At 50.3% G+C, this 16,111-nt stretch overlaps 1 protein-coding gene across 2 annotated transcripts in view; it reads left to right on the forward strand.

Annotated features, from left to right (window-relative positions):
- RNF165 (ring finger protein 165) overlaps positions 1 to 13,220 on the forward strand; it is a 112,310-nt gene extending 99,090 nt beyond the window's left edge. For both annotated transcript variants that reach the window (XM_023241960.2, XM_045042199.1), the window contains exons 5-8: positions 877 to 981; positions 1,309 to 1,404; positions 6,264 to 6,370; positions 6,859 to 13,220. In XM_023241960.2, coding sequence (XP_023097728.1) covers positions 877 to 981; positions 1,309 to 1,404; positions 6,264 to 6,370; positions 6,859 to 6,976 — 426 coding nt within the window. In that variant the 3' untranslated portion in view covers positions 6,977 to 13,220. The remainder of the gene's footprint in view (positions 1 to 876; positions 982 to 1,308; positions 1,405 to 6,263; positions 6,371 to 6,858) is intronic.
- Positions 13,221 to 16,111: the final 2,891 nt, after the last annotated feature.

Raw genomic sequence — 16,111 nt, forward strand, 5'->3', positions numbered from 1 at the left:
CCATCAGGAAAATGGGGATTTTCCTATTTGTCCTATCAGGAAAATGTGTAATTGCACCCACATTCTAGAGCAGATGAGATCATTAACTTAATCATGTGAAGTGCTTAGATAGTGCCTGCCACGAAATAAATGCCCAATCAGCTCGGTTATTTTTCTAATTATATTAGTATATGGTATATATATTTACTAATTTATATATATTTTTATATGTTTATCCATCTATTTTTGAGAGAGAGAACATGTGTGTGTGTGTGAGCAGGGGAGGGGCAGGGAGAGAGGGATAGAGAGAATCCCAAGCAGGCTCCTTGCTGTCCGTGCAGAGCCTGATGCACGGCTTGAACCCACAAGCTGCGAGATTATGACCTGAGCCAAAATCAGGAATCGGATGCTTAACCAACTGAGCTACCCAGCTGCCCCTAGTTTAAATTTTTGTAATGTTTATTTATTTCTTGAGAGAGAGAGAGAAAGAGAGAGACAGAGTGTGAGCAGGGGAGGGGCAGAGAGAGGGAGGCACAGAATCCGAAGCAGGCTCCAACCTCTGAGCTGCCAGCACAGAACCCGACATGGGGGTCAAAGTCACACGCTGCGACATCATGACCTGAGCTGAAGTCAGATGCTTAGCTGACTGAGCCACCCAGGCGCCCCCAGGTGCCCCTAATTTATATTTACTTCATTGATTTTGTTATTTTTTTTCTGGGGCTGGTCTAGTACAGGCTTTGTTCTTGATGAGGAGAGGAGGACAGAGGAGCAGGAAAGATAGAACTTCTGCCTGAAGAATCTTGAGGGTGTGCAGATTGGTGGTTATGAGGGTGGTGAGGAGTTGGATGCCGGGCTCATGCAGCCGGGAATCCCATCTGAGCGTTTCCTCCCCAACAGGTGGTCCATGAAATCCGAAACTACCCTTACCCTCAGCTTCACTTCCTTGCTCTCCAGGGACTGAACCCCAGCAGACACACCTCTGCAGTGCGGGAGAGCTACGAGGTATGCCTGCCCCTCTGTCCGGCTCCAGCTGGGTTGGTGGAGACAGCATTATTGTTCATTGTCCCCTCCCTCTTTCCCCTGCTGATGGGTAGGGCTTGGGAGGTTGCAGGGAGCTTCAGGGTTGAGAATAAGAGAGAGAAAAAGAGAGAGTGAGTAGAGATGTGGGGTCTTTCAGTACCAGGCAAGTTCTTCCTGATGGCTATGTGAATGGTTCCTGTTAACATCTTTCAGTGCCCTTCCTCCTTATCCTCTGTGTGTGTGTGTGTGTGTGTGTGTGTATAAACTTGTACATGCAGAGTGCACATATCCACATTTTTCTCTTTGCAGGAGCTGCTGCAGCTTGAGGACAGGTTGGGAAATGTGACTCGGGGAGCCGTACAGAACACCATCGAGAGGTTCACCTTCCCCCACAAATACAAGAAGGTGCGTCTGCAAGCAGGTCAGCCTGCATAGTTGAGGTGCTGTGGTTAGATGCTCTGAAGCTGTGATGCTTTCCCAGGGTCTTCTCCCTTGTCTCTGTCAGGTGTGACCAGGAGAGGAGATGGGGGTGCCTCTCATCATAAAAGAGGAGGGCTGGGTGTGTGGTACACATGGACTTGTGAGTAGGTGTATTAGGTAGGGGTACAGGTATGTGAATGTTTGTATCTGAATGAGGTGAGCCAAGAGAGCACCTGCAGTGAAGGCTGAGATTTGCCTTAGAAGAGAATTCCAAGTCCAATCCCTTGTGTGGACAAATAGGCAAGTAAGCCTTCAGAGCAGGGGTTTCCAATCCTCACTGACCAGCAGGATCAGTTGGGGAGCTTTTAAAGCCACATGTTTACAGGCTCTACCCTAAGCCTGTAGAGGTAGATTCTCCAGGGTTATTGCTCAGGAATGTGGAGTAGGATTGGAACCCAGGGATTTGATTTTTAAAACATTTTAACATTCAAATAAATAAAAAATTTTTGGAAGCAACCAAGATGTCCTGCAATAAGTGAATGAATAAACAAACTGTGGTACATCCATACAATGGAATATTATTCCATGATTTTTAAAAATGAGCTATTAAACCATGGAAAGACATGTGGGCACCTTAAATGCGTATTACTAAGTGAAAGAAGCCAGCCCGAAAAGGTGGCATACTATATGATTCCAACTATATAGCATTCTGGAAAAGGTGAAACTAAACAGTTAAAAGATCCCTGTTGCCAACGGCTTTGGGGAGGGAAAATAAATGAGCACGTGGGTGACTGGGTATTTTTAGTGAAAGTATCATATGTACTGTAATGGTGGACACATGACATTGTGCATTTGTCAAAACCCATAGAATTCTACAACACAAAGAATGAACCCTAACGTAAACGAATGTTCTTCAGTTAATAACTGTGTATCACTGTTGGTCCTTCAGTTGTAACAGAGATACCACATTAATGCAAAATGTTAATAATAGGGAAAATGTGTGTGTGTGTGTGTGTGTGTGTGTGTGTGTGTGTGTGGTGTTGAGAGGGGGAGGGATTTGGGAATGCACTGTGTTTTCTGCTCAGTTTTAATGTAAACTAAAACCGCCCTACAAAATAAATTCTATGGAAACAAGTATTAAATAGTTTTTTAAAATTTAAGAATTAAAAGCTTGGCAAGTGCTGAGAAACTTGGAGTGGGAAAATGCTCATGGTGGTCAGGCCAGAGCCCATCCTCACTTCCTCATGAGGTGCTAGGGTGCAGTGGTTGTGATCACCCGGCGTTGAAGTCGGACAGGGCCAGCTTTTAATTTCAGTGTTACCACTGTCTTTGGGCTGCCATAACAAAATACTACCAGCTGGAGGGCTTAAACGGCAGCCATTTATTTCTCGCAGTTCTGGAGGCTGGGAAGTCCAAGATCAAGGTGCTGGCAGATTTAGTTCTTGGTGATGGCTCTCTTCCTGCCTTGCAGACGGCCGCCTTCTGCTGTAACCTTACATGGCAGAGAGAGGAAGCTCTGGTGTCTTTTCCTCTTTTTATAGGGGCACTAATACCATCCCAGGGGCTCTGTCTTCATGGCCTCATCTAAACCTAATTAGTTCCCAGAGGCCCCATCTCCTGGTACCATCACATTGGAGGGTAGGGCGTCAATATGTGAATTTGGGGATGGGAGGCACAGACATTCAGTTCATAACCACTGCTGATAGCTAGGTACTCTGGACAACTTACTTGGCTTTTCTGGCCCCTTCTCTGACCTTTATAATGTAAAATGGGAATGATGTGTTAGTAGCGACCATAAGGGATGCTCCAGGGATTCAGTGGGACAATGCATAGAACAGCTTAGTACAGTGCCTGGTATCTGGTGAGTGACCGGGAATGGTGAACCACTCTCACCTTGATACAAGGCTCACTTGTTCTAGGCTTGCCCAGGTGTCCATGTAGTCAGTGTCAAAGACTATGAATCTTGGTCTCTGCAGACCAAGATAGAGGCATTGGATTCACCCGTAAGTGATTTCAATCAACATTTATTAACCTCGATGTGTCCTGTATGGGTAGTGTGTTCGTAGAGGAAATGACAGTGTTTCAGTAACTCAAGGTGTCATCTCCAAGTGGAAAACGATCATTCTCTGCAGGGAGAGCTTTAGGCTACTGGAGGAGAACATGGAAGGAATGAGTGATGTGTTCAGGAGCCCGGAGCAGCTTCCGCATCACCGATTAGGGTGTCCTCACTCCTGCCAGGGCCACACTCTCACCTGCCCTCGTGGCAACAGGCCGTGAGGAGACAGGAACAGAACATACATTGAGAATGAGAAGGGAATGTGGACCAAGCCGATGATACAAAGAATTGAGGTAAAAATGATGAGACTAAAAGGACAATTAGGGGAATAGAATATTATAAGAAAGAAACCAGAAGAATTAAAAATATGAAATGATGAACTTTAGGACCCACCCAAATAAATTGTGAAAAAAACTTTGAAAATGTGAACTGAGAGGGGTGCCTGGGTGGCTCAGTCGGTTAAGCATCCAACTCTGTCTTGGCTCGGGTCACGATCTCATGGTTCGTGGGTTCGAGCCCCACATCAGGCTCTGCGCTGATGGCTGTCTCTCTCAAAAGAAATCAATAAATACATTTAGAAAAATTTTAACTGAGAGTCAAGTAATACAAAACAAAATGAAAAATATTTTACAATGGTGATATAAGAATAGAATATATAAAATAAATCTATTCATGTAGAAAAATGTAAAAAATAAGAATTAGGCAAAGATATGAAAGCAATAGGGGGTGCCTGGGTGGCTCATTGTTTAAGGGTCTGACTCCTGATTTAGGCTCAGATCATGATCTCATGGTTGCTGAGTTTGAGCCCCACTCAGGCTGTCCACTGACAGTGCAGAGCCTGCTTGAGATTCTCTCTCTCTCTCTCTCTCTCTCTCTCTTTCTGCCCCCCCCCACTTGCACACTCTCTCTCAAAAATAAAATAAACACTTTTTAAAAAAGATACGGAAGCAACATACAGAATTAAAACCAATAACACTGACATGAAAAGGTATTGTGCATGAGGACAAAGAGGGACAGACAGAAGGAGTAAAATAAATATGAAATAAATAAATGCTGAGAAAAGTTACTGTTAAAATAAAAGTTACATGGATGAGAAGAGAAGAAAAAACCCAGAAGACCTAAAAGATTACAAACACAAAAGAGAAAATAGGAAAAGATTCAAAAAGAGACAATCATTAAATATCGATTAGACATGGTAAAACAAGGTAAGACAATTAGGTTTAAATCATCAGCTATAAAAAGGAAATCATGAATAATGGTCGGGAGAAACAATAGAAAATAGGCAAATAGTGACTCTTATTAGTGTCATTTATGGAATATCCCTTTTCTCAAAGGACCAGCTGAAAGAAGGCCACTCCCCACCAGAAACACAGCTGGGCTGTTAGGCAGGCCGACTGTCATGACTCCGTTCAGACTCAAAAGCCACGGTGGTTATATGTGACTAAGGGCGTAATTTTGATTTTCTGGATTCTAGATAAGGGCACACTTACGCAGTGGCCATCGCATGGTTTGCAGTTAGCGTGTGCAGGGCACAGGGAGGCTGAGAGCAGAAGCTTAGAGTTTCTTCAGTGTTCCAGGGAGGCTACGGTACTCTGGACGCCATATCACACTAGGGATCTCCAGGGCTTTGGACCAGGGACCAGAGTGGGGAAACCTGGCCCCCAAGCCTGGCATGAAGCTTACAGTCATTCTGTGCATGTTTCTTATCTTGTGACTCTTCAGACTTTTTCTCTTGGCAAGAATGGCCTTTACCCCTGCTTCTCTTTGGAAAGGGGCCAGAAGGGCTAGTTTTCTTCCCATGGATATTATCAGACTGTTTCACTGCACAGCATGGAGATGAGGACAAGAAACATGGCTGGTTTCATTCACTGATTAGATTCCTTGCTCTCCAGAATATGCTTTTAAGCACCAGTGATGTGCCTTCTACTTGGCCACGTGTGGAACAGTACCTAAAGAAGGGTGGACCATGGTCCACAGCATCTAAGAGCTTGGAACTTCCTATAAACTAGTTAGCTATTTTCAAGTAATTAGCATAGAATTTAAAACAGGACAACTAAAGTCAGTAAGTTTAAACAGAATGTTTGATGTCCAGACTTGTGTCTGGAGCTGTTGCCTATGCTAAAGGAACTTTCTGGATAGGAAGAGATCCAACAATATAAAATTATAGGAGTTAATGCCAGGTCGAGGAGTTTCGCCTTCATCTAGTAATAGATGAATAAATGAGTAGACGTTAGTTGAGTGGAAGAGAGGAAGGAAGGCAGGGAGGGAGGGAGGAAGGAAGGAAGGGAGGGAGGGAGGGAGGGAGGGAGGGAGGAAGGAAGGGAGGGAAACAGGATGGATGGATCGATGGATGGATAGATGGATGGATGGAGGTTTAAATGGGTGAATGGATGGGTGGAGCTTGCTGGACCTGAATGTGCGGGGAAAAGCCTAGAGGCAGGGATCTATGTTGGAAAGGATGTAAGGAGGATGGAGAGTATGAGGGGAATAGAGCAAACCGTTCATGCACAAACCATTGTTTTGCGAAGGATCGATTCATTAGGCACCCGCTTCCTGTCCAAACCCTATGTGCCCTCAGCCAGCATACCACCCCTGTATCCTGAGGCAAGGAGGAAGAGTTGGAGAGGAGGCCAGGAGAAGGGTCTAGCGACGGCACACCAGCCTGGGGTTTCCTTAAGAACTTAGAGAGACACTGACTTACATGTAAGGGAGGGGAGGCTGTGGATGAAAGACAGTAGGCACCAGGTGCGTCTGCTCCAGGTAACTAATGCCCCTCCTCTTCTCACAGCGAAGACCCCAGGATGGCAAGGGCAAGAAGGAAGAGGGGGAGGAGTCAGACACAGATGAGAAATGCACAATCTGCCTGTCTATGCTGGAAGATGGAGAAGATGTGAGGTAGGAGGCCAGACTCTTCTGTTCCCCCTCCCTTCCTGCACAGGCATTTGCGATCAGTCACCTGCTGTATGTCAGGGGCGTGGTGCTTGCTCACTTGTGCATGTGTGTGCTGGGCGTGCCACAGTGTGCCGCGTGGTTGCTCCCGGCAGGTGGGCGTGGAACACCGGAGATGTGCGATGTCTATGGTGTGGACTGGTGGACACAGAGTGTGAGAGAGCAGGGTGATATTTGGCCTGGATGGGTCTAAGACAAAGTCGTGGCTTTGTTTTCGGCTGGTCTGAAAGGGCTTCGTGGAGGAGGGCCTTGTCACGACTTCCCATCCCAGCCACAGCCTCGCTCTGGAACAGGGCTCCCCACACCCTCTTTGGCCCACCCCCCGTGGTGTTGGTGCGGTCCCCAGTCCAGTGAGAGCCGGTGTTGCTCCGCCTCTGGCCCCGCCCCAGGCCTCTCTCTTTCCACCAGTCCTCTGACCCTCCCTTCTCTTCCAGGCGCCTCCCCTGTATGCACCTCTTCCACCAACTGTGTGTGGACCAGTGGCTCGCCATGAGCAAGAAATGTCCCATCTGCCGAGTGGACATTGAGACACAACTGGGAGCCGACAGCTGAGGGAGGAATTAGCCAGTGGACACCCCATTTTCCTTCACCAGGTCCCCCCCACGGCCATAGCCCTTGCAGCCAAACTTTGCCTTCTGAGCCATTTGATGTAGAGGAAAAGCCTGCAAGCACATTTTGTGGAAAGAGGAGTTGGCGGTATCAGTGTCCGAGGGAAAGGAGGGGTGGGGGGGCGACCCCCCCCATCCAGAGCGGTGACTGCCCCCATCCACCTCGCTGCGCGGGAGGGAGCTGGCCGTGCCCGGAGCAGGGGTGGGAAGGGGGGGCCCACGCTGCTGAGAATCTGGATGCGAACTGGAAGGTCCTAGCTGATAGACAGGCCCCTCAATCCTGTCCTTTGAAGGATTGTGTATATACCTCTCGACCACGTAGAAACCATGTAGGGGTCTCTAGCTATTTCTGTGGATGGCAGCCGGAGCATGTTAGCTTAAGAAAAATGTTGTGTGTGGTGCTCTAGTCATCTTGTGGTGGACATGTCGCTATTACGAATTCGCACCAAATATTTCTCATTGAGTTCCTTGTTTTGGTGCCTGACTGAACCAACCAACGACAGCCCAAATCTTCCCGTCTTTATGAGAAAAAAGGAAAAAGGAATCAAAGGTGAAAAAAAAAAAAAAAGCCAAATCCTGTTTCTGGTGAAAAAGGATGATTTTTTTTTTTTTTTCACCCGGGTTGGGAGGCGGGAGGGGGGTGGTTCTTGTTTTGTTTTTGGTTTTGTTTTTTCCTTTGCTTTTGTTTTTCTCATGTTTACAGTGCACGGAGTGTGGAAGGGGAGCGTCTGGGGAAGGGGAGGGCAGGGAAAGGGGGAGACGGCGGCTTCGCTGGGCACCCGAGGGGCTCAGCCAGGGCGAGGAAGCAGAGTTTGGGTCAGTGAAAGGGGAAATTCTGTCTTGAAGGAGGGCTCCCCAGTCCCAGGGCACATGCACTTAGTTCCAGCCATGTCCCGGGTCCCACGGTCCCCTGTGGAACTAGGGCGGAGCTAGCTTTCCGCTCGAGTTGCCCCCGTGTTCCTCAGAGCCAGGACGTTCCTGTGTATGCCACCTTCTTCCTTTTGGCTGTGTGTATGCCCTGTCACAAAGAGGTGATTTGGCCACGGCCTCCCTATGCAAAAAATTCACTGGATGATGAAGATATGATAGTACAGCTGGTGGTGGACCCTTGGCCTTGGCCAAAGTGCTCTGGCTGGCACTCAGGGGCTGGGGTCAAACACCCCGGACCTGGGGGAACACTTCTGCTTCCTATGGGATGTCTCAAATCCCAGTGGAGTCCCTCAGAGATGGCCCTGGCCCCAAGACGGTGTCGGCTGGGCTTGGGAGGCCCTGTGTCCCTAGTCTCTGGCTCTTTCTGTCTTTGATGACCTTGGGCAAGTCCCTCTATTTCTCTGTGCCTCGTTTGCCTTCTCCTGAAAGGGGGAGAAATGACAGTCCTCCCTATCTCCACTTCTTCGCCCTCACCTACATGTTGTGAGGACTGATAACCGTCCACTCAACGCATTCGTGCTGTGTCCTGGGACCCTCCTGGGGGTTTAGGGATGGGAGTGGTGAGAGACAGAGATCCGGAAGTTCCAAGCGATACCACCCAATGTGTCTTTCTGCACCACCCCGCGACTTTTCTGAACCTCAAAGGGAGCAGGGAGATGGGAGGACAGAAGAATGGAGATGGGAAAATCCGCCAAATCCCTACCCCAACCCCAACCCAGCTTTCTTTATCCATGTGCAGAACACCCCAGCCTAGCTGAAATTCTGCTCTCTTCCTTTACCCCTCCCCCTCCCTTATTTGCACTGCCCTCGAAGCCTCCCCCTCTCCTCGCCCCTCCCCCAATCTCAATGCCCTCATATCAGTAAGAGAAGACTAAGGAGGACAGGATACTTATCCCCTATATGAAGAAATTCTGTAAGGTTAAGGGTACGACCAGTACCAATGGGTTAAAAATGACTGAGAGGCAGATTTTGGCTTGAGGTAGAACCTTCTAGCACAACCAGAGCTGTCGGGCAGAGGCATGGCTGTTCTGGACACCTGCAGGCACAGAATGGGGATGTGGCTTCTGGTGGAAGGGTTACTCAAGGATCTTACTCAGACTGAAGCCTCTTCCAGCACCAATACTCTCGTGTTCTATAAAATCTTTCCTGAGTGCCTGCTCAGTGCTGGGAGAGAGGACAGTGTCCCTGCCTTGAGGAGCTTACAGTTTAGCCAAGGAGGCAAGACACATACAATAGCACAAAAGTGGTGAGTCACTGACACAGGGTTAACAGCAGCGAGCATTATGTCGTCCAGTTCCATAGTTCAGTGCATGAACTCTCTCCAGGGCTGAAGGCTGGAGAACCCACCAGTGCAGAAAGTGCTTCCCAATCAGGATTTGGGGGGGAAGGCTCATCACTAGTAGCCATGGGAAGCTGGGACTTCTCCCCAGCCTGCTTTGGACCGGGAGGCAGCCAGGGTGGTCTAGGGAAGGTCACTCCCCTCTTAGTCTGGGACCCTTGTTCTTTCTGAGGCTGGTTCAGAAGGCTAGCAAGTAGAGGGAGTCGGTGCGGAGCCAGATGGCACGAGGGCTGGTGTCCGCGGGTTCTAGTCTTGGCTCTTCAGTGACCAGGCGCGTAATGCTGGAAACCTCCTTCTCTCTGGGCCTCAGTTTCCTCAGCTGCGACGCAAGGAGTCTGGATTGGATGCTTGCTAAATTTCCTTCCGACACTCACATTCTCTGATCCTCCCTGACATCAACACATCCTTCAAGTGGTAGGGCCACGTGCCCACCGAGCTGTTGAAAACAACTTCCTGTGGGCACCAACATCTGTCTCAGGGGCTGAGAGTGGGAGTGCGGTCCCCTCCTCCTCCCTGTTCTGGGCACGCTCTGAGTGCCCCAGGCCAACACTAGGCACTAACTGGGGTGGGGATCACCCAGTGGGGAGAGGTCAGCCGCTGACTATGGGGGTGGATCCTGAAGCCCTCCTCCCCTCCCCATCTCTCTGGGGCCCTCGCACCTTGCAGGGGGGGCACAGGAGGGGACGTGGACTCAGGCTCCTGCCAGCTCCAGGCTCCTTAGCCGGGCAGCTCTCTGGGTGAGAAGACAGGAGAGGGGTCTGTGCTTCTGCTCCCTGGAAGCCCCCTCTCCCTTGCCCAGGAGCCCGGGAAGACGGAGAAGAGGCAGGCTCGGGCCTCAGCATCTTGTACCCACCACCTCCGGGAGGGGAGACCCCCGGTAGTCCTCCTACTGCTCAACTCAAGGGACTCAGACCCTTTCTTGACTGAGACGCATGAGTGCCTTCTGGGGCGAGAGCCACCCCAGGATTCAAGTTGGGCCTCCCAGCCGCAGTGTAGCCCTGGCCGCGGCGGGTTGCAGAGGACACCAATCAACGAAACCAACGCCACAGCCACAGCCACAGCCAGCGCCGGCTGGCACCAGCAGGGGGGCGGGCCAGGGCGCGGGGCTCCTCTACTGGCCCGGACACCTGGCCCCCGTGGCCCTGGCCCAGCAGTCGTGACAGGACTCAAGCTGCTCTTCTGCAAATGTCCCAGCCTCCCTGCAAGTATTCTCAACTCTTTACGCCTAATGAACAAGCACAGTTTTTTCAATGGTGAAGAAAAAGCACCAGATCTTTTTTTCTTTCTCTTTTTTTTTTTTTCCTGAAGAAATCCCCCAAGCCCCCCGCCCGCCGGCGGGACAAACACTCCCCGCGTGGGGCTGTAGCAACGTCTGTCAGGTCCCCTGTCGTGTTTCATCTCCTGCGCGTAGAGCAAATGCTAGAGCGATTTCAGCTGATAGAAAAACAAAAATGAAAAAAAAAAACACAAAAAACAAAAAACATGGCACGTTGCTAGTTTACAGGGTTTTGTGAGTTTAAATGCCTTATATTTAACAATCATAATTTATGACTAACTTGTAGATATCGTGGGTTCTTATTTAATTATTTTTATAGTTGTTTTGCATTTTTAATTATAATTTATTTATTTAGAAAGGATACTAATTTTTTTTATTACTCCTATTACCTCATTTTGGCGTTGTTTCTGGGAGTGGAATGCTTTGCATGCATTGGTACGATGACAAACAACTATGAATACGAAAAAAAAATTTAAATAAAATTCCGCGAACTTTATTTCGTCCAAACTATCAGGGTGTGTGATTGCAAGCTGTCCTACTGTGGTGCTGGCCTCTTTGGATACATTCCATACGAAATGCAAACCTTTGATTCTGTATGCTGTGACCTAGTGAAAAACTCCAATATAGTGACTGTATTTAGCACATATATAAATATAATTTGCACTCGTCAGCAGACTGGGGTAATCCTTTCACTTGCTACCCCTGCCCCCTCCCCAGCCCCCTCACCATTAACCTATTTTTCTTTCTTCCCTAACCCTTCCCACGACCTCAGCCGACCCTGCCTCCGAGGAAGGTCAGGGGCCCCTAGGGGTCACTCTCTCCACCTGGGCTCCGTATCTCTCTGGTTCCAGAACTGGGTCCTTCAGACATTACCAGCTGGGGCATCTGAAAGCCAAAATCTGAAAGCCTGATTTATTAGAAAGAGCCCTGGACTGGGGGGTCAGGAGGCACAGGTTCTCAGACCGGTTTTATTGCAAACTTGCCTGTGACCTTGAGCAAGTCGCTTGGCCTCCTTGAGTCTCAGGGTTCTGGGCAGAGGTGAGGGAGGCAAAAGGGAGGGTGTCTAGGGTCCCTCAGACCCAGATAGACTAGGATACAGACCCAGTGGGGACCCCTCGCTGGGCTTTCTCAACCTCTCAGGAGAGAAGGAAGGGGAAGAGAAAGGATGGAGGGGTGGAGAGAAGGAGATGAAAGAAAAAAGGAGAGAAAGAGAGCGTCCTGAGAATTTATTCAGTGGATTTGCTCACGGTAGACACCGGGAAAGGGTTTTGTCCTTTTATACGCAGCATCCCGCGGGAGTCAGGGAGGCGGGATAGGTGGACACATCCCCAGATGCAGGACGTGTGCTTTCACGGGGTTCCGTGGTCATTTGCAGAGCGAGCTGAAGTCCACATCTCATTAGATGTGGGGAGCGTATAGGCAGAACAGCAGTCCCAAAGTGTGGTTTTGGGGATTGGCACCCGTCCTGTCCTCTTGGAGCCTCTGTTGTTGAGCAGTACCCTGGACAACAGATTGGGACAAGGATTTCAGACCCATGATCTCTCCTCCCAGCGTTGTCTCCACCTCTGCCCCTGTTCCACGGCTGTGGGGAGGGGAGGGGCTGCTGTGAAGGACTGGAGGGCCTTCCGGTCTCACTACTGAGGACTACGAATGCTAGGGGAGGGTTTGGGGGAAGCGGTCACCTCCAAGGCTGGTAATGCTGTGAGCCCAGATGCCTCTGAGCCACAAAGAGAGAGAGGAGGTCCATGCCCCCCGGGGGTCCTCTGAGCCGGGGCTGTGTCCCTGGCCGGGAGAAGGAGGACCCCTCCTGTCCTCCTTCCCTTCTTTTCCTTCTCATCCTTCCCTCTTGCCTCTTGACATCACTGCCTTTGCCTGGTGGAGAAGTCCATCCTCCACATGAGGCCCCGGGATGGTGCTGATGGGGGAGGAGGCGGAGGCCCAGACCCACCACACTGCCGGCCTAGGCTTGCAGGAGTGGCTGGGCCGCGTAGGGTCCCTGAGCCCCACCTTTGCTCCGGCCGGACTGTGGGCCCCGTTCCCTGGGCTTCCTGCCTGCTGCCTGCCCAGCTTCCCTTTCCGCCTCTGCCCCGGAGCCGTGTTCTCCTGCTTTTTCCTTGGAGACGGCATGGCCACCACACTGCCAGGCCCGGCGGACATGGCCCCCTCGGCAGGGCTCCTGGACGGACATGCCTTACGCCGCTCTGCGGGGTCAGAGTGGGAAGGGGCCCTTTGCCCTGGCTGGCCTGTGCCCCCCCCTCCCCTCCTCCCGGCCCCTCGCCTTTCCCTAGCCCCACCCTGGCCTCGGACGTGGCTCATTTCTCAGCTCCAGAGCCAGCCACGCCCGGCGCCAGGCCCGCTGGGGTAATTTGGTTGCCCCTGGTAAGTGAAAGGATTATCCTCAGTGTTGATTGTCCTTTTTTGTAATCCTCCTGCTGTTCTGTTCTGTTGTGCTGTGCAACATTTTGCTACATAGACTATTTTATAGCAGAAAGCTAGAAGAATATTTATTATGAATATTAAAGCAATAGTGCATCAATGAAAAGGCGGAGACATTAGGAATTGTGTAAATGCTTAGATTCACTTTTGGTGGATTTTTTGTACTTTATTTATAACTAATAAAAATGAACTGCATTGCTAACTACACCTCGCTGGTGCAGGGTGCTTATTTCCACGCGTATCCAGGGCGTGTCTGCGGGAAGCCTCTCACAGACCTGTCTTGTGTAAGAAGTTAGGTAACACCATCCCCATCCATTTTCCTCACTGTCCTTCACCTGTTTCCCTTCTCCTCCCCCTCTCCTCTCCCCATCTCTTCCTCCTTCCTCCCCCCTCCCCTTTCCTCCCCCTCCTCCTTGTTCTTCGCTCTTCCTCCCCTCACCACCTCCTCCCCCTCTCCCCTTCCCTTTCTCCTCCTCCTCCTCCCCCCTCTCTTCCCCCCACCTCCCTCCCCTCTCCTCCTCCTCTATTCCTCCTACCTCTTCCTCCTTCCTTCCCCCTTCTTCCTCCCTCCCCTCTCCTCCACCTCCCTCTGTCCTCCCTCCTAGCCTTCTTCTTCCTCCTCCACTCCTTCCCTCTTATCATTCTTTTTTACCTCTTCATCTCTCAAGAAATTTGTTCAATGCCATGGATCTAATTAACCTGTTTCCTAAAGTTTAGTTTAGGAATCTTAAAGGGGAAAGTTCTCATTTTTGATCAAGTTTCAAATGTAGCCTCTGGTGTTCTGAACGAGAGGGCTCCCCAGTTGCTCTTAACAGAGAAGGAGTCGGCTTTTCAGCGGTTGTCATGGATTTCTCATTTCTTTGTAAGAGCCCAAACCCAGATACTCTGCATCGTCTAAAGTCCGTTTCTCAGTGTGTGGATTAGCAAACTGAAAGGTGACTCTCTTGCATCACCTGGAAACAGAGCCCACATTAATAAGCCTTTTTGTTGTTGTTGTTGTTGTTGAAGTAATGGACTTCACTGTTCAGAGCAGGTTTGGGTCGACAGAAGAATGAGCAGAAAGTACAGAGAGTTTCCGTGTACTATCTCACCTAGGTGCTGCTATTAACATCTCTCCTTAGCGGGGCAGGTTTGTGACAACGGATGAGCCAATATCGAGACATTGTTATTAACTAAAGCCCATAGTTTACGTTAGATGGATGAATGTTCAAATCCCTGGTTGCTGTGCTGGTGAGTGATCCAAAATGCTGTAGCTTTCCACATATTTCCATGTATGTTTCTTGGTCCATGGACCAGGGCTCCGTAGTCCTTAGCTCACCACTCACCACTAACGGTCAGGTGCACAGGGGAGAGACGTTTCCCTTCCCTGGTCTTGCAAACTATAAAAACGTGGATGGCAGACCCGGCTCCTTCCAGTGTTTGAATTCCACGGGTTTCTATTTACAGGCCCTGCGTCCCTCCGTTATCCTTGTCTGTTCAGTCTCTGTTTGTACCTGCAATGGAGGTGACCCTGGGAGGACAGGCCTGGGCTAGCTTTGGGGTGGGGGCAGAGGGCTGGGACAGTAATTCTCTTTCTGTGGATTTTATGCCCCCCCCCCTGCAATGGGCAAATGTACACCCTTCCCAATCCCCTCCAACCTCGCTTCCCCCCACCTTTCTAAGGCAGTGCCAGGGAAGAAAGGAATACCTCAGAGAGCATCTAGGCTCACACTCTGCACAGGCCTGTGACTCCCAGGCACTGTGACGCTCCCCCAGGAGGTCAAGTGAAGGAAGAAGAGTCTCTATTAGTGTTCTCCAGAGAAACAGACCAGTAGGAGATATATTCAAAAGGAGATGTATTGAGCAGAATTGGCTTGCGTGTTTCTGGAGGCTGAGTCCGGCCCCTGCTGCCCGTGGGCTGGAGGCCCAGGAAAGCCGTGATGGGGGCTCCACTCTGAGTCCAAAGGCCTGAGGACCAGCAGAGCCGATCGTGAGAATCCCAGTCCGACGGCAGGAGAGGACCCAAGTCCAGCTGGAGCAGGTGAGCAGGAAGGGGACAAATTCTTCCTTCCTCTGCTTTTTGTTCCGTTCAGGCCCGCAAGGCATTGGAAGGGGCCCCCCCACACCAGGGAGGCCAGTCTGCTTTTATGAGTCCAGTACTAATCTCATCTGGAAACCCTCACAGGCACGTCCCAAGTAACATTGAACCGGGGTACCCCACGGCCAACCGAATGAACCATCACATCGCCCTCACCTCACCCCCAGGCTCCTGGCTGTCTCCCAGCGGCTTCTGTCCTCCCTCCAAGCCCTGCCCTGCAATGAGACCTCTCACATCGGGCCTCCTGTTTCTCCCCAGCACTCCCTGTTCTGGGGGGTGGGGGTGGGGGGAGACCCCCACCGCTCCCGGGAAGTAGGAAACAAGGAATTCTCTTGCCAGAGCATTATCTTCCCCACTCCCCTTGCCCTCAGTGGCAGGCCCTATGCAGCCGCCTGAAGCCCAGCAAGTAACACTTCTTCTCCACACTTGCCCTGCACGGTGCTGATCTGCCTTCTGTCTCAGAACCGCCCCGTTGTCCCCACATCAGCCAGAGCAGCTGTTCTTTCATCTGGTTTATGTACCCAGCTCCCATCCAGCATTTTTTTTTTCTTTTTTTTTTGAGGAAAGCCCTGCCCTTGGGTTTCCTGTGCCACCTGTTAGCTGTGTGCCTTTGGGCAAGCTACTTAAACTGCCTGTGCATCAGTGTCTTTGTCTATGAAATGGAGATCATAACAGGACCTCCCTCGTACGTCTTTATAAGGATCTAATGAGCTAAAGTGCTTTAACACGTGTCTGGTATATAGTATGCGCTATATAAACATTAGCTACGATGATGATGATTTAAAAAAAATCCCTGGGGCGCCTGGGTGGCTCAGTCGGTTGAGCGTCCAACTGCGGCTCAGGTCATGATCTCACAGTTCATGAGTTCGAGCCCCACGTCGGGCTCATTTGCTGCTGTCAGCACAGAGCCTGCTTCAGATCCTCTGTCCCTCTCTCCGTGCCCTTCCTCCGCTCATGCTTGCTCTCTTTCTCAAAAATAAACAAACATTAAAAAAAAAATCCCTGCGTTCCATAGTCTTTC

The sequence above is a fragment of the Felis catus genome, chromosome D3 (genome assembly GCF_018350175.1).
Source record: "Felis catus isolate Fca126 chromosome D3, F.catus_Fca126_mat1.0, whole genome shotgun sequence".
NCBI lineage: Eukaryota > Metazoa > Chordata > Mammalia > Carnivora > Felidae > Felis > Felis catus.